The 26,536-nt window shown below is 37.8% G+C and overlaps 1 protein-coding gene across 2 annotated transcripts; it reads right to left on the reverse strand.

Moving 5' to 3' along the window:
* Nucleotides 1–1,212: 1,212 nt before the first annotated feature.
* On the reverse strand, nt 1,213–20,637 carry LOC110729385 (serine/threonine-protein kinase CTR1-like). 2 transcript variants are annotated; one of them, XM_021909119.1, is made up of 17 exons: nt 19,860–20,637; nt 14,826–15,127; nt 14,596–14,740; nt 13,575–13,678; nt 12,476–12,684; nt 10,458–10,850; nt 10,260–10,300; nt 8,259–8,327; nt 8,057–8,157; nt 7,836–7,920; nt 7,528–7,626; nt 6,573–6,641; nt 6,331–6,462; nt 5,374–5,468; nt 5,064–5,281; nt 1,927–3,285; nt 1,213–1,618 (listed from the first exon to the last, which is right to left on the reverse strand). In XM_021909119.1, exons 1-15 carry the CDS (start codon nt 20,352–20,354, stop codon nt 5,173–5,175), a joined length of 2,448 nt encoding a protein of 815 aa, XP_021764811.1. In that variant the 5' UTR covers nt 20,355–20,637; the 3' UTR covers nt 1,213–1,618; nt 1,927–3,285; nt 5,064–5,172. The 2 variants fall into 2 exon arrangements, with proteins under 2 accessions (XP_021764811.1, XP_021764810.1); XM_021909118.1 differs by having other exon boundaries at nt 1,213–3,285.
* Between the last annotated feature and the right edge of the window lie 5,899 nt (nt 20,638–26,536).

Raw genomic sequence — 26,536 nt, forward strand, 5'->3', positions numbered from 1 at the left:
TTTTCCCCTTCTCCCAAGAAGCCCATATCTTCCAAGGGCAGCCTTTGTCTTTACTCTTGCAATGCCCACCAACCCTATTTTTGTCATTCATAGTGAATTGTATGTCTCTACCAGTCTCAATATAGTAGTCAGTCACAGTTTTCTCAAATATTGTTGAATTCTCAAATGACTGACCAACATAAAACGTGCCACTGCTCCCTTCACATCCTCCCTTCCTGACATTAGCTCTCTTAATCTAAGGTTGAATTAGATAACCAATGTCATCTTCATCAAATGACTCACAAGGGCTATCTGTTTCACTAAGTCCTTTAGAATCACTTGCATATCCTGCTGGATCTTTACCCTTAGATTCTGCTAGCCTTCTCAACATCACCAATTCATCCTCATAGGACTTCTCCTTCTCTTTTTCCTGACTCGACCTTGTTTTGGCATTCACAATCTCTACATGATCTTCATCTGAGCCTTCAGTGTCATAGTCTATAAATGAATCACTACACTTAGGCACACCACTATTTAGAAGTTCATCAAAGGACCCTTGACCACCTAGTCCAGTCCCTATGTCAGTAGTTACATGTCCAAGTTCAAGTTCTGTATAGAGGTCAATAACCCTAAACTCCAGTTGAAAGAAAAGGATCACAAGACCTAGTTTTAAACCCCAAATACCTTATACCATATTGAAAATCCTTTCTAGGGTCCAAAAAGTGAACTTTTACTATGTTTGTATACCCTAAGCTGTCAACTACTTGTTTCACATTGCTAGAATCAACATCTTCTGGTATATCATCAAATGAATTGACCCTCCCCCCCATTGTAAATCATTTGACCACCAGCTTCAACCCATTCCTCACCGTGATGAACTATTATGCAAGGTTTCAATTGCATCATATCTGTTATACAAACATGGGTATATTGTTCAAAATTCCATTTCCAGATCATTCATTTGTGTATATATATATAAACAACAATGTTAAAGTAAACAAAGCAACAAAGATGCACACAAGTTCATAGATAATTCATAATTATTCCATTCATATATCATAAAAATATTCATTACATCCATTCAAAAGGTAGGCTCAACTACAGCCTACAGTTAGTACCTCATGGCATAGTGACAAGTACTAACATCTCCAAACTTGTCACACAAAAACCTACTTATGCAATGACAGTTGAAATTTAAAAAGAGTTCATTTTTACATCAGATTATAAAAAAAAAAAAAAAAAAAAAAAAAAAAAAAAAAAAAAAAGGATCAACATAAGCTTAAACTAGCAGCATCCCCAAAAAAAGCCTAAACATGTTGCACCTAGACACCCCAGCCCCTTTGCGCCTACTCCTCCTTGAACAGGGTGGAAAACCTTCAAAATAGGCGGTCATGTCCTTGTTCAGCCACGCATGAAGGTCGTGGCCATCATTGAACAGCACATCCCGAAGGATCCACTCTTGTATGCTAGCCCATGGGCCATGGAAAGGGTAGCTGAAGTTCAGGTGGCGGAGGCGCCACCAGACCCGCCACTTTTTGCAGGTTGGCCTGGTCCTCCCATAGCAGGCACAAGAAGATGTGGGTGACCAACACATCCTGCTCGCTGAATAGAGGGTGTGCATCAGCAAGGGCGTCCATACCTAAAGGCCAGCAGTTTTTTAATAAAGTCGGTGAGGTATTCTTACACTATGCTCTTTTAAACTACCAACAAATAAACATTTCTCCATTTTTTAACAATAAATACAACACAACAATCAAGATTAATAGCTTAGTTTAATCAAAGTCAAACACTTTTGCAACAAAATTATGCAAAAAAAAAAATAAAAAAATAAAATAAAATAAAACATTATTTACTCGTGTGAAAAAGACAAACTAACACTTTTATGAAGAAAACAACAACCAACCAACACAAGATTCATGAACAAATAGACAAAGAAAAGGAATATACCTTCTGCTGAAGTTAATTTCGCTAATTTTCAATCTCTTTCTTCAACTAGATCAATAGCAGACCAACTCATGAATATTCTATTGCAACTTTCTGTTTTTGGAGCTTTTTTAATCGAGAAAATCTTTGAAGGTCCCCCCCACCCCCCTTTCTACTTGCTTATATAGGGAAATGGGAATTAAAGGTTGTTTATAATGAGGGAGAAATAAGGGGCATTCTTGGGAAGCTTGCAAGGGAAGCTTTGTGAAGGAGCATTTCCCGCCACAAGTTGCTGGAACATCGAGATATGAGAAGGCATCAAAACCCAGTTACCAATGCACCATCATATCTGATTAAAATCGGTTATTACAAGTCACATGCCCGGAATATTCTCTTCGGCAGGTACTCTCCCTTAGTTTAGTACCCAATTTGCTACTTCTGAAAGTTGAGTCCCCAATTTGCAACAACCATGATAGTTTAGTACCTTGTATTATAGTTCACTCGTAAAACCAAGTAGCATAAACATATGCAACAACGAAAGAAAGCTTTTATTTGATTCAATTGCTATGTTTCTTTAAACTTTTTTAGATCTAAATCTCTTTGCACATATCGGATGACTTTTATCAATGAACCAATCCCATATTCATAGAAGGAAAAAGAAAAGGCAGCAGCTGCATAGATAGAAGACTTGTGCAAAATCGGAGGAATTTGTAACTTGTAAGCTTAAATTGAGCTTTTGTAGCACCAATCTAGCCAACGATAAATTGCTGCAGTAACTTACATCCGCTTTGGATGTGTCTTCTATGCGCTGACAAAGTTAATTGTCCAATGTCCATTACAAATTTACCATGAAACTAATCGCAAGAACTAGAAAAACAATATAATATAATGTTCTTTGCTGTAAGAGATTATAAGTCTAGCTGAATTGCTACACACGAAAGGTGGCCATCACGAACAACCAAATCTTATCAGACATTTTGGGATGCTCGACCTTTCTTCGCTGGGAATTTTATACTGATTGAGATATGATTTACATCAACACTCCCACCCTACTTTTATCATCAACGAGAGAATAAGCGAGTGCGCTATTACAAATTTAAAGTGCCAAAATCGAGAGAAAAAATAGTATTTTTTTTTTTATCTATCTAGTTCCTACGTCAAGTTATGCACAATTCACTCAGATGCTAATTTCCAGAAACCTTGTCCGCATCGGTGCTTAAAATTACATACAAAATCACGAGAATGATACAATTAGTATAGGCGGACAACTGTACTGGAAGACTATTCATTTTGATCATCTAGTATAGTAGTATGAGTAATGTATATTTGTCAAAAAAAATCAATTCTCAATTGGCAAGGTAACAGAGATGTACAGCATTTGACCTGCATCAACAGAGACAGGCTTCAGAACCTACAAGAACGAAGGTCTTCATCTTCGGATTACAAAAATATTATTGAGAAAAAAAGGAATTAGAGAATACGGTGTTAAGAACAAGAAGTTGGGTTATCAGAATCAGAGTATCAGATCATTGTTATCACAACACCAAAAAAATAAAAAATAAAAAATAAAAAAGGGATTTTTTTCAGAAAAGCCACCTTATAAAGTACGGTTTTTGTAAGAAACCACCATTTCTGGCATTGACTTCGTTTTAACTCTCACTCTCTCTTTGCCCTGGTTGCACCACCACCTCCTCTTCCCTCACCATCACCGCTACTTCCCTTCCCCCTTCGTCAACACCACCATCATCCCCCCACCCCCTATTCTCCCTATCACACCCCTCCCTCTTTCTCTATCTATATTCCTCTTTTAAAAGTAGATAGTGTGTTTTTGGAGAGTTTGGGGTTTGTCCTTGAGATGGGTAATTTCGGGGGTAAGTGGGCCGTTTTCGGTAGTGGGTGAGTGGTTTTGTGGTATAGGGTGTTTTTTTCATTGGTAGAAGAGTGGTTGTGAGGTGACTAGGAAGATTTTTAGCGGAAATGGAGTGGTTTTAAGGAGGTTGATGTGGGTTTCAATAATGGGTTGGTGGATTTGATGGTGGACAAGTGGTTTCAAGGAGGTTGAGTAGGGTTTTGGTGGTGGATGGGTGATTTTGGAGGTGATTGAGTGGATTTTGGGTGGTTAGGATGAGTTTTGGTGGGGCAGCATTGGTGGTGTGTCGGAAATGGGTGATTTTAGTAGTCAGGGCGGGGTGGTCAACACCTGAAATAAAAAGTCAATGCCGGAATCCGACATAAGGTGCTACTTCACAAACAAAAAAATAGAAACAACTCTCTTTTTACCTAAAAAATTAAAGATGGTTTCTAACATAAACATCATAGCATTTTAAAAGGTGGATTCTGACAAATAATTAAAATAAAATAAACTGAACTCATATATATGCATGTGACACTAGAAAGACCAGACTCCAAGATCAAATGAAAACTAGAAAAGCAGGAAAGACAGACAATTCAGCTGCTGGTTATTCGCCAGTCAAGAGCCAAAGAATTCCCCCCCTCAGTAGCTAAAGAATTATTCAGTTCTACAAAAACTCCAAGACCCGTCTAGAGTGAATACTCTGTGGTGACCTCACACAATATGCAATAACACCCAGAAGGCCAGAAGAGGTATCCAAATCTGAAATGCAATAACACCCAGAAGAGGTATCCAACAGAGTCTATCCATGGTACTGACCAGTTTCATACAATCTCAAATGTAAGCCCATATTCTAAAACTACAAGAGCCACAATTTGGAGCACCTAATGATGGAATACAGGGAATCCAAGATCTGGCTATTAGCTCGCAGATTACAGATAACCAGCCAACAACATGGCCAAGAACAAGAAAGATCACAGTTCATTCAATAAAAAGATTTTCCACTTTCGTTCAAGATTGATATGAACATGGTCACATATTCTGAAAGCATTTAGCATATCGACTTCTTCCATAAAATTTTTGTTTTTAAATTAGCTGCCATTTTAGTCAGTCCCCACAACAATTTTTATCAGATATCAATTTAATCAATTGATCAGGCCACATGTAGATATGTACTTGTGTTAAAATATATCATTTGTCCTAGGTTATAAATCTCAACTTCAGCTGAAATCATCCTTGGAATATATTTTAAACGCCAAAATGATATGATAATCAGAGAGGGTAGGATGCAAGACCCAGATGGGCGCACCTGGGATTATTGGATGGACAGATACCCTTTTCCAAACGTCTCACCAGGAAATAATCTTGCAAATACGAATGAGGAGAGCAAAACAGCAAAACTCCATCTACCAAATGATTTACGTAATGATGTGTGCATCTCCACGAACTGATTGAGGTGCAGGAGGTTTAAGAATTGTCCTCAAGGAATCCATGATATTGGCAAAAGATGGACGCTTCCAAGGCTCACTACAGAAAACCAAAAAAATCAGATAAGCAAAACAACATAGTAAGCCCTGACAGATGCATGGTAAAAACAAAAAACAGAGGATTTTACGCACTTAGCCCAACACGCCTCAATAATAGCAGCTATTTGAGGATTTACATCACGTGGAATATCAAGTCTCTTGCCCTTAAAACCAACAGCTGCAACAACCTACAGAAGGGTAGACCACAAACTTGTCACAAAAAGAATGTGCATTAAGGAAATAAGATACATGCAAAAATATAAAGGACAAATTTTACCCAAAAAAAAAAAAAGGAATGTGCATGTAGGGAATAAGAGTATATAGACACGAAGATGCAGTAACTAGTCATAAGAAAGTATCTAGTGTGGACAAGAAGTAAGCCTTTAAACTGATGCTCCCTTTATGCCAAATACATGTCACTATTATCAATTCAGACTATAGAGATTGTTAATTATTCAAAAATATCAAAACTCAATCCTCAGTGCCCACTAACAACTAGCAAGGGATACTTCTGAAAACTTGAGCATTCCCGATTTTTCCAGTTAAAAAAACCAAAGTGCCGTTCTTTGTCGAAACAGGGTAAGTACAATTTGTACCTATTTACAAAGCATAGAGACGGTAGTTATTAACAATGCTCTCCCTCACTCCCCTGAGTTTCTTCGTCTCCCCTTTTCCTCTCTTTATCTGACCCATTTATGCTATTTGGGCCATCAGCAACACCCCCCCTCCCCCCCTCTCTCTCTCTCCGGACTAAGGACCCCATACCTAAAAGGAGTTTGCTTTTAATGATTGGAACTTTCTTGAACCAAACAGCAACTGTGGTTCTGAATCTAATAGAAAACCTACTACCTGAAAAAGAGAATCAAATGTCCCCTCAATTACCTCCAATAATATCTTCACACCAGTTTTATCATTAAAGGAGCAACAACATAACTTATGCAGCATTTCCCATACAACTTTGGAAACTCAAAAAAAATAAGATCAGTAAAAAAAATTAATATCAAGACGAGAAACAAAAAAAAGAAGGGGGGGAGGGAGGGGGGGGATCACCTGAGCAGGATTTAAGCTGCTCCACGGTTGTTGCAATGTTGCAAGTTCCCACAATATTATACCAAAGCTGTAGACATCTGACTTCTCATTTGACGGTTCATCACGGAGAACTTCAGGTGCCATCCACTCAGGCTGTTCAATACAATTATTCAGTTTACAACAAATTCATTCCATAACTTCACCGACACAGAACAGGCAAAGAAATTAACATTGGTCCCATGCCATTCAGCACAAGAGCTTACCGTTCCTGCAGCTGATTTTGAAGACAAAAACGTATTTGCTTTTAGACGCGAAAGGCCAAAATCACAGACCTACACAAGTGAATGTAATAAGAGAAAAATTAGAATTGACGTGCTTGGTGAAAGACAATAAAGCTAAAAACAGAACATATGAGGAATTATGAAATTGAAAAGGACAGAAGACAAGACACATATGCAAAGTCAACCGCAAAGAACATAATGTAGCCCAGAAAATAGTTAGTGTGCTAAATAAATAGCAAAAAGCTACAAATAGATAACTAGGAGCAATTGACAGAATTAAACTACGTGTAAAGGGGTAAACAAGGCATTTGTGTACGAATGATCCATAGTAAAAAAACGATTAGGACTTTTAATCACTAACCACCTCTGATAGAACTTCTAGTCACAAGACCACCCCATAGTGCGGAATTTACATAGAACCATTAAATACAAAATGACATTCAGAGTAAGAACAATCCTTAAATACACAATGATGTTCAGAGTTCAATGTAACTTCAATTGACAAGGAAATAGGTTATCATTAAAAGTTTGAAAAACCATTCCCCCACTTATTACCATCCCCTCACGCAACCATGCCCTTGTGCAAGACAAGTTATATAAGCACAATAACAATAAGCATTGAAAAAGGGGGAAATGCTAAATTAATTGATGCATAAATATAGGTTTTAAGTCTAGATCCAGCATTTTGCTAAAGCAATAAATGGTGTTTGATTGTACAAAAGTTAGCACTACAATACAACACTATTCTTCAGTCTGCACACAGGAGGATTTGATGTCCCAAGGGAGGGGGGTAGGGGTGTATAACAACTTTACCTTTATAGTGTATTTGCTAAATTAACTGTACAAAAGTTAGCACTACAATACAACTCTATTCTTCAGTCTTCACACAGAAGGATAGGCCCCTAGGGAGGAGGGTGGGGGTGTATAGCAACTTTACCTTTACAGTGTATTTCTTATCCACCAAAAGATTAGGAGACTTTAGATCCCGATGAACAATAGGTGGATTACGCTTATGAAGATAATTCATTCCCTTTGCCTGCAGAGCAGATAGTTGAAGAGCCAACAATTAGTGACAAGACGAGCGATTTTGGATATTAAAAAGAGCAGCATTTATGTGCCAACAAACATGTCATTAATCCAGAGAATCATGCATGATAGTTTTTCTTCTTTTTTTCCAAAGGTTTTTTTTTAAAAAAAAAAATAAAATAAAATTGAGGGGAAGCAAAGGAGATTAAGCATGCATACCACATCATAAGCCATACTCAAACGCCGCCTCTCATCCAACACTTCTCTGCCACCCGATTTATGTAAAAGCCTGTATAAACTTCCTCTGCAATCAAAGTACCATATATAACTAGTTCAATAAACAAAAAAAAAAGGGGGGGGGGTGCGGAAATAAAAGGAGCAAAAGAAAAACACAAGAAAGTTTTTACTAGAATGTGGTACAAAAGTTCAAGGACGCAAACCTGCATAAATATTCTGTAACTATGGCCAAATTAGGTGGCTCAGTAACTGCCCCCATGAAGAGAACTATATTTGGATGCCGTAATCGTTTCATTATTGCCACCTAATTAACAATAGTTCAATTAAAATGGATCAGAAACACAAGAAATCACACATATTCTAGCAATTATGTAGACCAACAGCTACATCATGCTTAATTCTCACCTCCCTCAAGAATTCATTACATCGCTCTGGATGGAAATCTGACTCCATGAGAATTTTGACTGCAACCTCCTACACAATGAACCATAAGGCAATTATTAGTGCTGCATCTGGAGCATATATATGAAATTAAATTACATCAAATGCACATAGTTCAGCAACTTGGAGAGGGACAATAGAACTAGCTGAAGATTAAAAAACAAAATGGATTCAACAAAGACAGTCTTCCAGACAAGGGAAAAGGATAGGAGAAAAAAGATTACGGTATGGGCTTGTGAACAGATGTTAGAAAATGTAAGCTCATTGACACCGTTCTCCCAGTAGGAGTGAGATTAACAAATAACAGCACCACCACCACCCCCCGGGCCCTTTTTTCTCCCCCCAATTCCATCCCATGGTGGGTGGGAGTGTGTAGTATATATATATATATATATATATATATATATATAGGATAGGATATGTAAAGATTTTATTTATGAAATGTATGATTTTACCCTCTCCAATTTCCTGCTTATCCCACACGCCTTTAAGAACTTTGTGTCAGTTCGCAAATTTACTTGTGATAGAATGTTTCAGTACCATTTGAAATTTTTTGTTTATCAGTTAAGGATCTACAAGTGGAGAGTAGTCATGAAGTACAATAGTTCAAGGACCTTCATCTTGTCACCAAGACCCAGCTTCGGATCTCTCGCCATTAACACTCAACTTTAGCATCAACGCTCGGTTCATCCAGGATAGCATAATCTTTAGCTTTCTTAGAGAAGAAGACTAGCTCGATAGCTCCTATTTGTGTCAACATCCTCACAACACAGACCTTGCATTTACACACTCATACATGTCTTATCACTTTAATATGCTCAGGTTCCAACTGATATTTGATAAACATTTGTTCAGCATAACATCCATTTCGCTGATATTTACTACATATATATTCACCTTAATCCAATTGTCCTGTTCTTAAAAATATGTTCATAAGTTAAAGCACATCCAATAAGGTGGCTAGTAGAATAGATTTGACACAATGAAAGCACAATCTGACTGTTTTACATCAATGGCACTCTTCTTCAGATGCTAAGTTGATCATAGAATCATGGCAAGATGTAAACACAGATATACCCAACTTAGACACAACAAGTTTAACTATTGAATCCACTGGACAATGTAAAAGAAAAAATAACGGCAATGCTTTTTCTTTATAAACATAAATAAAGACAAAAAAAAATTTACAAAAAAAACACACAATATCTTCATACAAATTAAAGGCAAAACATTTGGTTTTTCAGTGAATGATAAGTCAAATTCAAAGCTTCTATTGCAAACAGACAAAAAAGTTGTTTGCGGTTCACTACCCTAACAACCAAGAGATCCCTCTCCTCTAGCCCTTATCCTCTTATGGCCATACCCTTCTTCCCTGATAATGGTATTAAAGAGAAATTAGCTCTTAGTTAACAAAAACGAAGTCTGTAAAAGATCAAAAGAGCTTCCTCTTTATAAAATTCCAAAAGCCATGATTTAGTTGTAGGGAGGTTACATTAACTTTTGTCCAAGTCAAAAAGGTCACCTTAATACGTTATTTAGTCCACTCATAAAGAGCAGTGAGCATTATCCATGGCTTGAGCTTGGAATACCAATTGAATGTTATTTGAAGACAAGAAAAGAATGCTGCTTAGACTGTGGAAAAGATTTTGTAGATGATATCACTGAATCCCCTAGTATATTCGAATATAAACAATCTACAGCCATTGTTTTAATTCTCACCTTACATCTTTTTTTTTTTTCTCTATATAACCTTTGAATTTTCATCTTGCTTCTTGCCTTTACATTAGAACAAAGAAAATGTCTCTACAACAATATCTAACAAATACAGAATCAAAAATTAACTTCCACCAATTGTGAATGGATACAGGACCATTTGAGATCAAACAAAAACGTCAGGAAGATATTTCAAATCTTCACCATGGAACACCACGTCATAACAAATATCAGGAAGTTTAAAATGCTCACCGATCCGTTCCATTCAGCGCGATGGACAGTTCCAAACGAACCTGGAGATACAAGTAGGTAGTTCAAAAACCGATATCACAGAGACCACAGAACAAAATGCACTCACAGTTAGAAGCAAATATATGTGATTAGAGGTATAAAAAACCAAGCTAATAATTTCCACAAGATAAAGCATGAAAGTTAAATGATAAGAGATACCTGCTCCAATCCTATCCCTTACAACAAGGTCGCCCCATGAGATGACCAAATCATCCATGTCTAGAGCAGCTTCACTTCTACTTGAAACTAGCTGACTAGGCTCAAACCGAAAATCATTTGATGAATTTCTTGTTGAATCAGTGAATGGCTGGGTCACTCGTTGTCTGCTAGGAGGAACAAATCTTGATGGAAGGAACTCTCTGTTGGCATTAGGTACTCTTCCAACATTTTGTGGAGGACTATTAGATTCAGAAGACTGGGATTCTCTATCATGACCAACAAACTGAGAATGTACTTGGTCATTTGGTAAAGAATTATTTGCATCAGGAAGCTTCCTAGCAAGTTGCTTAAGATACATCGGATCTCCTGCATCTTGTTCATTTACAACAGTACCTGCGAAGAAATTCAACATGTAAGATGCAAGCAAATATTACTAACAAGATACAGGTTTTGGTTGATTTGAGGCATGAGAAGAAGACCAATATGCTAGAATATGTTGCCAATAACAATCCTGCAACCACTATATCAGTTATCACGCAGCAAAGGACATTATAAACAGCTAGAAAAAGCAGGAAAGGGGGAAACCCTTCTCTTTTCTCTTTTCCTTTTTGAAGGTTGATAAAACAAGAACAACAATTGAAGACTTAATTCCATTGATGGGATTGGCTACATGAATCAATATTTTGTCGCTAACAATGATCCTCCCCTTCCTTCCCTTCTGTCCAATGTTATATGTTCATGCAAACCCAACTTTTTGATGTCCTGCTTTTCTCCTTCCATCCAAGTCATCTTTGGTCTTCCCTGCCTCTTCCAACCTTGATCCACACCCTTTACTTCCCTTACTGGTGCATCTTTCGATCTCCACCTTACATGTCTAAATTAACGCTATTGATTCTCCCTTATTTATTAATCCTAATGTCCGCAAACCAACTTTCCTCCTCATATCTTCAGCCACATATCCATCTCAACATACCCATTTTGCTGCTCCTATCTTTCTAATTGATGCTTCCTGAATGCCCAACATTCTGATCCATTTAACAACATTGGTCTGATAGTTGTCCGATTAAATTTTTCTTTTAACTTCAAAGGTATGCTACAGTCACACAATAACCCAATTGTTGCTCTTCATTTGAGCCAACCGGACTTAATCCCGTGAATTAATCCTAAATCAATGGCAAAAGCTATCCAAGGTATTTAAACACTTGCTCATGGGCACCTTCTTACCATTGTTACTATACCCCCACTTGACTTCCTCATAGAGCTAAAATTAAATTAAACTATTCTCTTCTGCAATTAGAGCTTGAATTTTACCACTTCTAAACCACCACCCTCAATCTTGTTATTGTAATTCCTTCCATTTTACAACTAGAAGAAATTGTGCTCATAGTAATATTATCTTTCATCAGGACCTTACATATATCAGAGAAATAGGATCATTTATATCCAATAACAAGCTTAGAGTGAAATTGGGAGAGCTACACATATGAGATATGACAGATAGGGAAAAAAAATCTAGATTGCATCCTTAAATCAAAACTTATTACCTTTTCCCAATAAGAAAGAAAAAAATGCAATATCTCACTAGAAACTTTAGAAAACTCTTGATTGTATAAGGCTATGACAAATATCTCACTAGAAACTTCAGAAAACTCTTGATTGTATAAGGCTATGACAACAATAATAACGATAAATAACACCAATAGTATTAATGGATCCGTCACCACCAACCAGTTAGGATATCGGCACGTGCTTGTTGTAGGATCAGGGGATATACAATGTTCTTCATTAAGAAAATAACACCATCATTTAGTACAAAGTTGATGCAGGTTTTTTTATGATTCAAAGAGCACACATACCAATTTACAAGTTAAGTATAATGTATCTTTTAAGTTAAAATCAAGAAAAACTTAATAAATCAGGTTCCTTAGTCATTTGGTTTTAAACTGTTTAGACAGTAAAGACAATGAACAATAAATTATTAAGTTTATTGAGTATCACATGAGACAAAGAGAAATCACCTGTGGAAGGCCTGTCAAATACAAGATTCAGAGATTGACTATCTGAAAAATACTGTTTGGCCAGTGACCTGAAATCTATGGCAGGTTCAACTGTTCTAAATCGTGGAAAGCGCAATGGTGAAGAAATCGATATGGAAGATGGACCATTAAGCAGGGAATCAGGCTCACATAAGCAACCTGGCTTCCCAACCAAATCAACCAAATACTCCCTGAAACAAATAAAAGAATTGACATTATCATGCAGATACAAGGTGCATCAGGAGCTCGGGACTTCCAGTATTGACATAAGCTAGCCAACAAGACTCCATCTTTCCATCAAGACCACAGCTCTGATTAAAAAAAATCAAAAAAAGGGTAAAATCATTTACATATGCAGCACAATCTATAAGTCCTATGCAGTTTTTTTGTTTTTTTTTGAATAAAAAAAAAGGGTAAGATGGCAGTTTCCAACAGGGGTGGAGCCACAAGTGTGCCTGGTGGGGCACATTCCCTACCACTCCCATAAAAAATTTAGCTTTACTCTAAAAAATAAATAGATAACGTGTGCAGTTGTGCACTGCAACTCTACAAGACAGCTATACAGTCTGACACTCATCACGGCTGACAGCTTTACCCTAGTAACACTATCCCCAAAAATGAAAAGAAAACAACCCTCTGCAGTAGGGCTTAGGCTTTGAAATGGACAAAAAAATGACCATTTAAGCCGTTACCAGAACAAAATAATAAGCTTCACCAATAGTTTTGGATAGATGCATGATAAAGAAATTTTAAAATACTTCCATTAACATCCTTGTACTGACAATACAATGCATCAACAACATCCCAATACCGCTCCCACCCTAGACAGATTTAATTGGATAAGATTTACACAACCTCCCTACTCCAGTGACTAATAGCAGAAAGGGTTATATCCAACTTTCCCTTCATCCATACACAACAACCATCGACTTCTTCATAGTAAATATGAGCAACTAAGAGTATAGTAAGCCATATAACTTTTAGTCCAAAATGTCCACAATCTTACAAAATGTAAATTTGTGAATAGTAGAAATATATTTGGTTACCATTATGATAAACTCAAAAATTAATATGAGCATACCTATCAAGTCCAAACCGTACTAGGCAAGAGGTAGCATCATTTCTGTTGCAATATTTACAGCCCTTGGCAATTCGGCATGGCAAATCAATTGAATCAGCAAGGACCTGAAACCAAGGATGATAAAATATGTTCACATGCCCTTCGGAAGCAGAATATTTATATAGTAAAAATTTCATTTAACAGAGAATTATGGATTTTTTAAAAAAATTTAAGATACAGACTTTTACATCACACAAGAGAGGTCAGCAATGTGCAGCAAGTAGCATGTTACATTAATCATACACAGGGCATGATAGCATATAGATTAAAGATTTCACATCATACATTTATATAGAGGAGGTCACCTATGGTGCAGAAAGTTACAGTGATCAACTGACCATTAACAGAGCATAATGGCAGTATGATTTAAAGACTCCCACGTCATAGACATATAGAGGTCAGCAATTGTGCAGAGTGTAGCATGTTACAGTGGACCATACATAGGGCATAATAGCAGCATAGGTTAAAGGAGGTCCACATCATACACTAAATACAGGGTCAGCAATAGTGCAGCAACTCAGCAAGTAGCAAATTATAGCAACCAAAAGAACCAGAACTCAACTCCATACATCATAAAATGTCGATAAAGAAAATACGTACTTGGACAAAGAATTCCAGGAGTCTTAACAATTAACCAACTTGCAGATAAACAACACAAATCTTTCAGACAAGAATGTACAACTCATGGGGGGGAAGCAGTTAAGAAGCTTGTGTGATTCATTCAAAAAGCCCAGCCTCGGTATTGACAGATAAACTCACATGAAGATACACTTGAACTTAAGTTGGCAGGTATACTTACTCATGACTGCAGGCTATTCCCTGTACCCACTGAGCCTAGGGGCCAAAGCACAAAAATCACCACATGATCAAGACAAAAATGATGAAATAGGTAGTAACATGCTCACAGCTGTCCCGGGCAACTTTCTATAAACTACATCAAACAGTACAGGTAACAATGTATATTTGACAGTAATTGACATACTTTAAATAGCAAAGCACGATGTTTGCATAGGCCAATAGATAAGCTACCAACAGGAAGCACAACAGACCCCAGACAATCCTTGAGACCATTACTGAACTCCTCCCAGATGGGAAACAATTCTTCCTCTCTGGTTGAAGCTGCTCCCCTAATGTAAGATCAAAAATATGTCAGAATGAGTGGGCTTCCACAAATTTGTACAGAGAACGTAAAGGAATGCAATAATAACTCACCCCATGCGGCTGCACACCAACTTTGCCATCTGATCAACAACTTCATCAGAGGCCATGCAATTACAGTATATATCAAGAGCCCGGTTCAGTAACTCCTTCAATGTGGAATCACTGCGCCGATCAATCAAAACTACCTCAAGAGAAGATTCATTTACAGAAGTTACCGACTTCAGTGATTCAATAGAAGGAATGCGACCATTCTCTTGTAAATCAGCACACACCGTCCAAACATAAGGATCCATCCCATGTATGAGATAAAATCCATCAGGAATTTGATCAGAGTAAGAGAGACAGCCATTTACCTGATAACAAATCTCATCTGGTGAGTATTCAGACAGATTAACAAATCCTTATTGCAATAATTCGTGGCAATGATTTTAACAAAAGTACAAAATTTCTAATGTAATGAGTACGAAAGAATATCTGATTATGTGATAACAGAAAATTCAAAAGCTATGGGCCCGCGCAATCTACAAAGTGTCATTTTCTCATTGAAACTACACACAAATAATTACAAGTAGAGAATGAAATTATAAGATGCACGATAGACGTAAAGGCTCCACAAGCGATAAACATACAAAAATATTTCCATATATATTTGCAGTGACAATCTTAACAAATACTAACAGACAGCTACATATGCAAACTATAATGCTTGGCCTTTTTTATTTTCAGAAGGTGCAGTAGCACCACCTTAAGTCAACCTATGGGTCACCAAGTACCACACAATATTCCAGTGGTTTTACTCATTAAAAATGAAAACAATTGATATTACAGTAGACATTTGCATGCAACCAATGATGGCATGCCTCATCAATTACCAACACTCCAAAGTAACAAACTCAAATCAACAACTATTCTAAAATTAACCAAAGAAGCTGCCTACTACACACCTTAATCCGCTTCAACCACAACAAATTAAATGTCATTATCTAGCACCTTCATTTTCACCCAGTATACACAAAACCAACACATGACTTGAATAGGCAGCAGCTGCTCTTCAGCCAATTGAAAGCCCAGAAGGCTAGAAAGCACAAGAACTATCTATCATGTCCTTTCTTATTGGGCAACAAGAATAAGGACTTTTAAAATCTATAATTGGGGGTTAAATCATGCGTGTCTTGTCCAAAAAAAAAAAAAAAGGGCTTCCATAACTCCTCAAGAAATGAGGAAAGCCTATTTTATCTATGAGATACACTCAGTAAACATATACAAGGGAAAAAAGGGGAAAACACATATTTATATTCTATGTATTGTACCAACTCCGTTTTTATATTATCATAACACTTTCCATTTTGGTCTGTTTCTAAAAGATCTCAACACTTCCACTTTATTCCATATTAGCCAAACCCTTTTTACTACATTATTTCTCTTACCCCACAATTTTTCACTTTTTACTCACTCTTTTTCACTCTATGCACATTCTCTTGACTCACCCACTATTTCATTATCTCTCTTACTTTAACCATCTTTTTCTTACACTCACACTCACCAATTTTCTTAAAATTTGTGCAAATAGTAAATGTTAAGATCAATTAGAAACAGAGTTAGTATATAATATTGTATATATGCATATTGCATATGATATAATAAGCATTATATAAGTTAATAAGCACATTGTACAATATTGTTGCATGCATTGAGATCCATGTCAATCTAATGGCAATGATATTTTTTCATTTCACATGTTGATCAAAAAGTTTGCTTCCAGAGATAAATTAGGAAGTTCCCTCTGATATGTAGTTTACATTAGTTCATTTTGGTGTGAAAAGCTAAAATCGAACGCTTGTATCTTTCTATTAATTACCTTTGACACAAAATGGTAAAAATTGAAACCTTTCTATTAATAAGACATTTGCATGCCTTATTAAAACCTAAAACGAAGGCTTAATAGCCAAAGAAGATACCAGAAAAGAAACAAACCATTTTGACAACCACAACTTATTGAAGTCCTAGACTACTAGCTCATTTAGTTTGGATAAATATGAGAGAATGAAGAAAATTATGTTTAAAAGAGAGAATAAGCCGCCCATATAAGACTCAAGAACCAAGTTTCTTAAGGAATGCTTTCACCGAATGTAAATTAGTCGTGTTTATCAAGAACATAGAGGAAGAATATGACGATAACATTGAGTACTATAGTTTTAGTAGGCCGCCAAACAAGCTCTAAGAACGATTGAAAAGGGAGAAGAAAAGAAATAATAGGAAGTGGGGTAAGTAGGAGGAAAGGGATAATAAAATGTTAAGGGAGGTTTGAGTATCCTCGAAATCATGCACTAATAAGTCTTTTTCAGATTCAGCCAGTGATGCACTTATTTAAAACGCGAGAAGTACTATCTCATTTTATCTTGATTGTGCGTTTTCCTTGGTTTTGAAGGGTGCAAGGCACAAAAGTCCTTGAAGCCAAGACGCAAGGCGAGAGGCGAAGGTGCACACCTTCAAGGCACACTTTATTTATTTAAAATATACATACTTCTTTTTAATAAGTCCAAAAAAGAATTCTAAGAAAAGGTGGAAGGGTTATGTGATCAATTGATAGGGTTTGTAATAAACTAACCTAAAGAGGGGCAATATGGGTGGTCTAGTATTATTAGGTTAATAATCTTTAGTTTTAGAATATATAGAGAGGGGGGAAAGGAGTTGTAACCTCAAGTCACTATTAGGAGAATAGAAGCCTCAAGCTACCTTGGAGATTTGCAATCTAAACTTGTTACTTTTATAATTTTTGGTTGAAAATAGTTATGTGAGAGAAATGTGGGATTAATGTAGTTGTTGTGAGAGTAAAGGTGTGGTCCCTACAACCAAAATTAGTATGGAGAAAAATTAAAGGGATGGACTAAAAAGGAAATTGGGGCAAATATTAAGGGATTGAAGGAGTAGTTTGTAAAAAGCTCTAACCTTTTTAATCAAGAATCAATCTTTTTCTCTTTATTTTTCTGTTATTTTGCGTAAGTTAGCAGTATTTTCAGTCTATTACCAGTGGACGAAGTGGTATCAATGCGGTTGCTGTGTGCCCAGATATCATGTCGCCTAAAACAGCCACCTTCCAATTACAAAAATTGAAAGAAGGGTTGTGGAGACAACGATCACCCAAGTAATGAGGCAGAAAGGAGGAGGATTGAGGTGAAGCTTAGCGTCCTTCTAATAGACTGAGACCAGCTACTCTCACACGCAGCAAAAGCAAATAACAGAAAGTATGGAGGTGAAAGATTGAAGCTTTAATTTAATGAAATGCTAGAACGTTTACACAAAACAGTGAGTTTAGCTCACAACTCTCCTGTTAGAGACTTAAGGTCAAGTCTCCTAAAACATTCATTCCAACTTAGATTAGTTTATTAAAGGGTTCTTCAAATGAAATTGGGAATATGGGGTTTCTCTCTCCTCTAGAATTAAAGTAAACATGACCGTCACAAAGTCACGTGGTAAAAAATTATCTAACACATTAATTATTGACGCCTTACAACATAAGGCGCAAAGACAAAAGAAGCAACCTAGAAAAAAGGGCAAAGGGAGAGGCGCGCGCCTTTTATAGGTCTTTGAGCCTCATAGAGCTAAGGTGCCAGCTTTCTCACCAGTGCCTTGCCTAGGCACGCCTAAGGCACACTTTTTAAAACTAAATTTTGTTTTCTTACTTAAAATCTCTACTAAGTACATTTGTTGTTTGGAGGAAATATACCAAATTACGCTTCCTAATGCCAATTTGTACATTTTTTTTTTTTTTAATTTTTGTGGAAGCCAATTTGTACATTAATGATATAGTTATTATGTTGTATTGAGTACAAAATGTGTTCTAAAAATGATTTTAAAGAATCAGCACTTTAGGGGAGCCAATAGCATCTTGCCACAATTGCGCTTTGTGCCTTAAACTAAGGTGTTTCAGAGTTTAGAAGTGCAATCACTTGACTATCTTCCCTTGTTTTTGAGCTTATCAACTTCTTCCCCAATTTTCATCTTCAAATAAGGAGTATACAATTCATAACATAAAATGGTCATAAACAACTTTTTCTTACGTACCTAAATTAAGGTGTTTGGGAGTTTAGAAGTGCAATCACTTGACTATCTTCCCTTGTTTTTGAGCTTATCAACTTCTTCCCCAATTTTCATCTTCAAATAAGGAGTATACATTCATAACATAAAATGGTCGTAAACAACTTCTTCTTACGTACCTAAAATATCGGGAAAAAAAAAAAAAAGGATCCACTTTCTACTAATTCTACTATTTTCTTGGTATTCATTGCTTATGTTACTCAGATTTTGGGTACCCATGTCTGACATAGATACATGCCCAATTGTCCAGATATTTTGTGAAAATTATCCATGATTTTGAACTAAAATAAAGTGTCTATGTGTCCTACCCACATCCGAGAATCCGACATGGGGTACTTGAAGTGAAATGAAGAGTGCGAGTAACATAGTTTATTGCTAGGTCACTAAAGGGAAGGATTATAGGAGATGATGGAATAAAGAGCCTCCGTGTATGTGAAACCCTAACCCTTAACTCACATTGCACTCAATATCCAAAATTTACTTAAGTCCAGCAAGGAAGCCACAAAGAATATAAATTGGAAAATAATTTCTAGGAAGTAATTATGTACTAGAGACATCGAGAAAGATAATAGCTTTCAAAGACCAATTGAGCCTAATCAGCATATTGGGACTTCCACATATTGGAGGCATCAAACCTAAGAAAATTGCAAATGCTTATGGGGTCTACCCAGAAGAAGCGTGGTAATGAAGCTTTACTACACAATTTGGTTAAACACGCAGTTATCTATCCGTGTCGACTTATCAATTCTCTGTCAAAACTAAAAAATACAAGACCTAAGATGAACACAATCACCCAATGCTGCATTTTATGAACTCAAGAACGCGGAGCATAAAGCAATCAGTTGTGTCACCTAAGTTACCAATTCTCACCCAACCAAAATAAATCACAACAATGACTCCAAATTAGCCGCATTTTAAGTTCAACAATGCAAATAATATTCAATAATACAACCAAATGGAAGAAAATAAAGTGCGGAAAGTAATTACCCAAAATCGATGAGAGATGGACTCCGCGGATTCGGAGGAAGACAACCGAGACGAAGATTCATCCGGCATCGGATCCAAGAAATTAGGATCATCAGCACACGCAGCTTCTGAAGAAAGTCTCAAAGCCAAAGCCAATTGCAACTGATAACTCTCCTCCGTCTGCTGCGCCCAACTCTTCGACGACGAAGACTCTCCACAACCGCCACCGCCGCCACCGTCAATCGCCGCCCTCTTTCTCGAACCTCTCTCCTCCTGCAAGTAGCTAAAACCATCGAGATCGCTCGCCGGTAACGAGATCGATTGCACGTAATGATCCGACAATGAACTCTCCCCAAAACTACTCCCACTGCTCTGCCTCTGCAACCCGATCGACGCCGGAAACATGTTTCTCTCTCCTCTGACGCCGGAATACTTTGACGCCGCCGTCGCCGGCGTTGAATGATCGTCTACTTGACTTAGAAGCGTGTAATTTGATCTTCTACCAGGCATTTCCATGGAAAATTCAATGAAGCTTCAAATAATTTCAATTAATCAATCAATTCAGCTGTATACAAACCCTAGAAAATTGAGCAAAGAAACCCTAGAAAACCGCCATTTTTGTCAAAATCTCATTGATTTTTCCCCTGAATTTTTGTCCCTAAAGATTTTCTCTCTCTAAGTTTACTTATTTTCTCTTTCTAAATAACAGTGTTATCATAAGCATAGCTGCCTTCTTTTTCTTTCCTATTGTAGGGAAAGAGGAGAGAGAAAATTCGGTGGCGTAATCGTAAATTCGTAGTAATTCCGAAAATGAAAAAAAAAAGTGGTATTTTTTTTTTTTTTAATTATTCTTAAATTAAAATTATTGTTTTAATTTTACCTTTGATTATGGTGGGGACCATATTTTATCGGTTGTGCGCCGCAAATCAGTCTCCATTCTCTGCATTTGAAAGTTGAAACCAAATTTTAGATTTTTTAATTTAAAAAGAAAAAAAATTAAAAAATAAAAATAAAATTGAGAAGAGCTTTCCCTATTTAAAAGGACCTTAACCAAATACAAATTCTCTCTCCCCCTTTCCTTGCATGTTAGGGATGATTTTTAATTTAATGCGAAGTTTTTCTTATTTTTTCAACCATTTTTTTTTACCTTTTCAGGTATGCTTTTGAACTAGTACTACTAATTTATTTACTAGTGGGGGCAATTTCTTTGATATTATCCTAAAGTGACTTTGTCTCTAAGTACGACTATGCAATCGTTTAAAATTAAAACTAGTTAGATCTGAATTATCACTTTCGGTGGATTCAGGATTACACTCAATTGGATTTTTCCGGTTAAAAACTAGATAGAAATTTTTTTCAATTTAATTTTTCTTGGATAAGAAATTTCTCGAAATTGTTGTTGTTTAAGGTAAAAATACCCATCCACGTGGACCAATCAGAGGACATCAAGTGGCCCAACCAACAAGTAACAAGTTGCATACAACTTAACCACCAGAAGCCAATAAGAGAACTTAACACAATAGTGGAAAAAATGTCATTTGCAGCGTGCCCAAATCCCCCTTTTTGCAACGTTTTTGTGCGCAGCATATGAGAGCGATGCAATTAAAAATTATTATTTGCAGCGAGTCTAACTATCGCGCTGCAAATAATGTGGATTATTAGTAATGCGCACAAGCTACGTGCACTGCAAATAGCCTTTTTTTTAAGGCTTGAATTTTTATTATTTGTAGCGTGATGTTGGGTGCACTGCAAATATTTGCAGCGTGCATTCATTGGGTGTGCTGCAAATAGTGTTTTTTTATTTTTGAATTTTAGTTATCATTTGAAGCACACTCTAGCTAGGCGTGCTACAAATTGTTTTGGGGTTTTTTGGGATTTCCTTGGGATACAGATCCTCAATGCACTCGGATGACCGCAGACACCTACAAAACAAAATATTCGCCTCCGACGGTCAAGTTAGTAGCCGGGAAACAAAGGGTTTTAGAGAGAGAAAGTAGAGAAAAGTTGGAGCAATTTAATATGTCTTGAATAATATGTCTCTATCTAGGGGTGTACACAAACTAGCCCGGACCAGAAAACCGACCTGAACCAGACTTGTTTGGATCGGACCGGTGAATTCAGGTTCGGTCCTTAAAAATCCATGATTCCAGTTTTCTGGTCCAATCCAGGTAAAAACCGGAATTTTCAGGTTCGGACCTGAAACCAGTAAAGCCGCTTTTTTATTTAACAGGTCTAAACAGGTCATATCAGGTCTAAACAGGTCCATATCAGGTCTAAATAGGTCCAAACAGGTCCACATCAAGTCCAAAAAGGTCCACATCAGGTCCATAAACAAGTTTAAACAGGTCCAACAGGTTCTTTATTAAAAATTAAAAAAAAAAAAAAAAAGGCCGAAACAAATTAATAATCAGGTCTATTCAGGTCCAAACCCGAACCGGACCTGATTTTTCAGATCTGGACCGGAACCGAACCCGTTGATTCAGGTCTAGTCTTCGGTCCTTAAAAAACAATGATTCAGGTCCTGGTCCATTCACGTCCGGTCCGGTTTTGGACCGGTGTACAGCCCTATCTCTATCCACCCTTCCCATCATTAATGATTGGGGTATTTAGTGCATTTTAATTCACCCCCACCCATACTTATTTGTCCCTGCAGTTGGACATAGCGCGTACAAGAGAGATATATGATCGAAATGCGGCCAGGGGTACAGACGGTTGTCCAATAGATCCACTTATTCCTTTGCGTCTAGAAGATTTGGACAGAGTAGAGGTGAGCAGTAGTGGCTGCTCGGTGGTAGAGGTGATTGCCTCCTTGTCCGAGCGTCCCTACATTCATAGAAACCCTTCTTCACTATCATCGGCCAAAGAGGCTAGTGAGGAGGAGGAGGTCAAAGCGGTCGTCCAAAATCCTAGACAGTGCTCTTCAACGCGTACTAGCTCGGACAGACCGACCGAGATGCATTCTTCACAAAGGCCTTCTTTGACAATTCGGGTGGACTCTAAGGCTGGAAAAGAGAGTAGCTAAAGTGGCCGCCTAAAATCCCAGACATCGCCCAAACCAAAACACCAGTTCGGACAAGCCAGTCGAGTTGTCAATCTCTCATAGGCCATCTTCCAACATCTGAGCAGACATCGCTGCTAATGCGGCCGCCCAAAACATCGATGGAGGGTCTTCCCTTCACACTAGTTCGGCAGCTGTGGGCGAGCACCCTTCTCATCACGGTCCTCCTTCGGGAATTCAAGCAGAACCTAAAACAAGAAGGAAGGAGAAGGGGAAGGGACCCTTGGTGCTAGAAGGCGTTGTACTGGTTGAGCCTGGCCAAGGCTCCAAAAAAGGTAGCTCGGAAGAGGCTGAGCAACAAAACACAGTTTTGTCGTCCGAGTTCGGTTTGGCTAGGAACGCCGAGCCATGAGTTGCTGAGGCTGAGCATCCGAACGCTAATTAGGTGACCGAGGGGGCCAATGTTAATATTGAGGCTGTCAACTTTAATGACCCTTGAAAAGGTGGTGTTCTTAATTAAATTGTTGAATGTAGAAGTTGAGGAGAAAGCTCTAAATTCTTTGCATGTGATGTTTGATAAGGAACCTGTGTTCTTGAAACTTGGGAAGATGGGATGGAATTGCATGTTTCTGAGTTTACTAATGTCTCTGTTTGGGTTCAATTACCTGGTTTACCTCTGAAATATTGGGGTAAATTATGTTTGGAGAAGATTGTTGGTTTGATTGGTAGCCCCATTAAACCTGACTTAGCAACTCAACTCAAGGATCGAGTGGCATATGCTAGATTTTTGGTGGAGATGGAATTGAAAGGTGATTTTACTAAGGAAATTAAGTTTGTAAATGAGATGGGTGTGACTGTAACTCAGAAGGTAGTGCTTGAATGGAAACCAAATTTGTGTGTACATTTCAAAAATTTGGGACATAATAGAAATGAGTGTAAGCTAGTGATAAAGGTGTGGCTTCCTAAGCCTAACCAGATTTCTCAGAATGGATAAAGCAGCAGAGGTACATGTGGTGGTGAGTTCCCCAATGAAGGGTGTTAAGGAACCATGTTGGCAGAGTCCTTAGAGAAAGCATCATGCAAAGAAGAGTGGTGTACAGCTTAGAAATTCTTTCTCAAGATTACAAGTAGTTGTTGATATACAATTTGGCATGAACGAGAGTGTTACTGATGGAGAAGATAATCCTGCTCCTGATAACAAAGTGGATATTATCTCTAAGCATAAATAATATTCTCATTTGGAATGTGAGGGGATTTAATAGCCCAGATAAACAAAAGGAAATTAAAAACTTCCTTTTGAAGAATAAAGTGGGGCTATGTTGCTTGGTAGAGACTAAGATCAAGAATAATAACTTTTCTATGGTCCAGAACAATATGTTTCAGGGTTGGTGTGTTGCTACAAACTTTAGTTGTGTTAAAGGTGGTTGAATTTTGGTTGCTTGGTTACCTACCTTTTTTCAGGTGGATATTAGGAAAATGGATAAGCAAGTTATGTATTTTCATATCAGAATGCTTTCTGGTAATGAGAGGTATAACTTGTCGGTGGTGTATGGCTCTAATGATGCTACAGTAAGAGAGGAGCTGTAAGATGCTCTAAAAGGTATTCATGACAGTAGTGTTGGTCCTTGGATAGTTTTGTTGGGTTTTGCAGTGTCCGACACTGCGCGGAAACAAAACCCGAAAATCGGATCGCATGCATAATAATTACAACATAAACAAAAGCATGCAAATAAATAAAACACAAACACATAAAGAGAAGAGAGAGAAAGAAGCTCACCCTAGATGCGTGATTCGCTCACTAATCAAGCTCGGACTTGGAAAACTTCAAGCCCCGCAAATGCAAGACCTCCGACGTCTCACACCCTCGATTACCGAATCGGTCCCTACCTCGTAGCTTAGACGGGGCTAGACCAATATTACTTAGAGTTTACGAACTAAGGTTTTCTCACACTTTGGAGATCCCTTAGAGTTCACCAACTCAAGTGAAATTCTCAATACCCAATGATTGGTATTTATAGGGAATTATTCCCAAGATTTCCCATCATCTTTCAATGTGGGATAGTTGGTGAAATGCCAAAAAGAATGAATTAATTTAATTCTAAATTAAATTAAAATGGCAAAGCAATTAGCAAATAACAAGTGTCACAAAGAGATCAAAGGAGTAGGTGAGGTCCATAAGGGAAGGACCACCTTCCCCTTGCTCCTCAAGCAAACCCTCACAAATCGGCCTCCAATAGCCCACGGTCAGTTGGCGCCTTGCCTTGGGCACTAAGGCTGCCTTGCTGGCACCTGGTCCCTCGGTTGGGCCTGACAGCCAACCCATGCCGCAGCACACCCAACGCCGCAGCACAGCCCATGCTAGCAAGCCTCGCTAGCATACGCGGGCTGCTAGTGTTGGGCGCTGCTCTCGCTGCTAGCTCGACAGCACACGCCAAGCGAAGCGATGCTTGCGGCTAAGCATGCGCCATGCGGCAGCAGCCCAGCTAGGCTTCCTAGCCCGCCTAGCCTTCGTATGGCTAGGCCATTGTGAGGCTAGGACTTTTGTGCGCGTTGACTTGTTATTTGACTAATTTTTCCGTCTTGTCGATTTCTAAATTCGACTCGACTTTCGACGCTTGGCTTCGACGCTCTAAGCTCGGAATCCGACGTCTTAGTTCGTAAAATCTCTATCGAATCAATTAATCCTTCGGATTAATTCGTCGCTTTGGTTCGGTTACATGATTGGGTGTGACCCGAAGGGTTCAGTCAAGAGCAAGCTATAATATTAATTATACATTAATATTATTGATCGAAAGCGACCTCTAGCTAGGCATTCCGATCACTTGACCTCACAGAATAATTAGATTTCCTAATTAGTTCCGAACCCTCTATCGGAATAATACACTTGTTCGAAGGACACCATTCCTTTCAATCTCCCACTTGTCCTTCCGGACAAGTGTGCTGCTTGTGTATAGCCTGTTTCCTATGTCACTTAACGCCTCTTCATGAACTATAAGGTAAGATTCTTCGTCATCCTTATTACGTCCAGAAGTGTTTCTCGATTTCCGAGTTTGATTGTCAATAAGCACATGATTTCTAAAATCCATCTAAGCACGGCCAAGCATTTTCACAGTCTCGCTCGTCGAGAGGCCTTGTAAACAACAAAGACATATTTCCTAGTGTTAATAGGGGGAAATTCCCAGTCTTGCATTGTTAGCTTCCCTTACTAAGAGGTCATAGCCGCCCGAGTGTTGCCTTTATAATCCCCTTGTACGGCAGACGTTTGACAACATCAAAATGGACTAGTACTCAAACAAGAGAACTTACAATACTCATGGTTGAGGAAAGAGGTTCCAATAGCCATAATGAGTAATATACTTATGACGATTGTTAAATCTCTTAAAGTATTCTCATAGGTTGATCCGGTATAGTTCCAAACTAATACCTGTGCAAATGATTTATGACATTCTTGTCCTTATAGCACAAGAAACGGTGCTATAAATCATACTACACACTAATCTCGCGTGGTCATTAGTCGTCCAACTTTCAAATGACCTCAATTAGGGATGGTTTCGATATGATATTCAATGTTCACTTAATAGGTATTCTTTATCCAAGACATTATCTTGATACCCTATTTTGAATATTCTCAAATCGAATGGATTCATTATTTAAATCTAAACCATAATTAAATAGAAATGGAATAATAATTTGCGAAAAA

Source organism: Chenopodium quinoa, unplaced genomic scaffold (genome assembly GCF_001683475.1).
Source record: "Chenopodium quinoa cultivar QQ74 unplaced genomic scaffold, ASM168347v1, whole genome shotgun sequence".
Taxonomy (NCBI): Eukaryota; Viridiplantae; Streptophyta; class Magnoliopsida; order Caryophyllales; family Amaranthaceae; genus Chenopodium; species Chenopodium quinoa.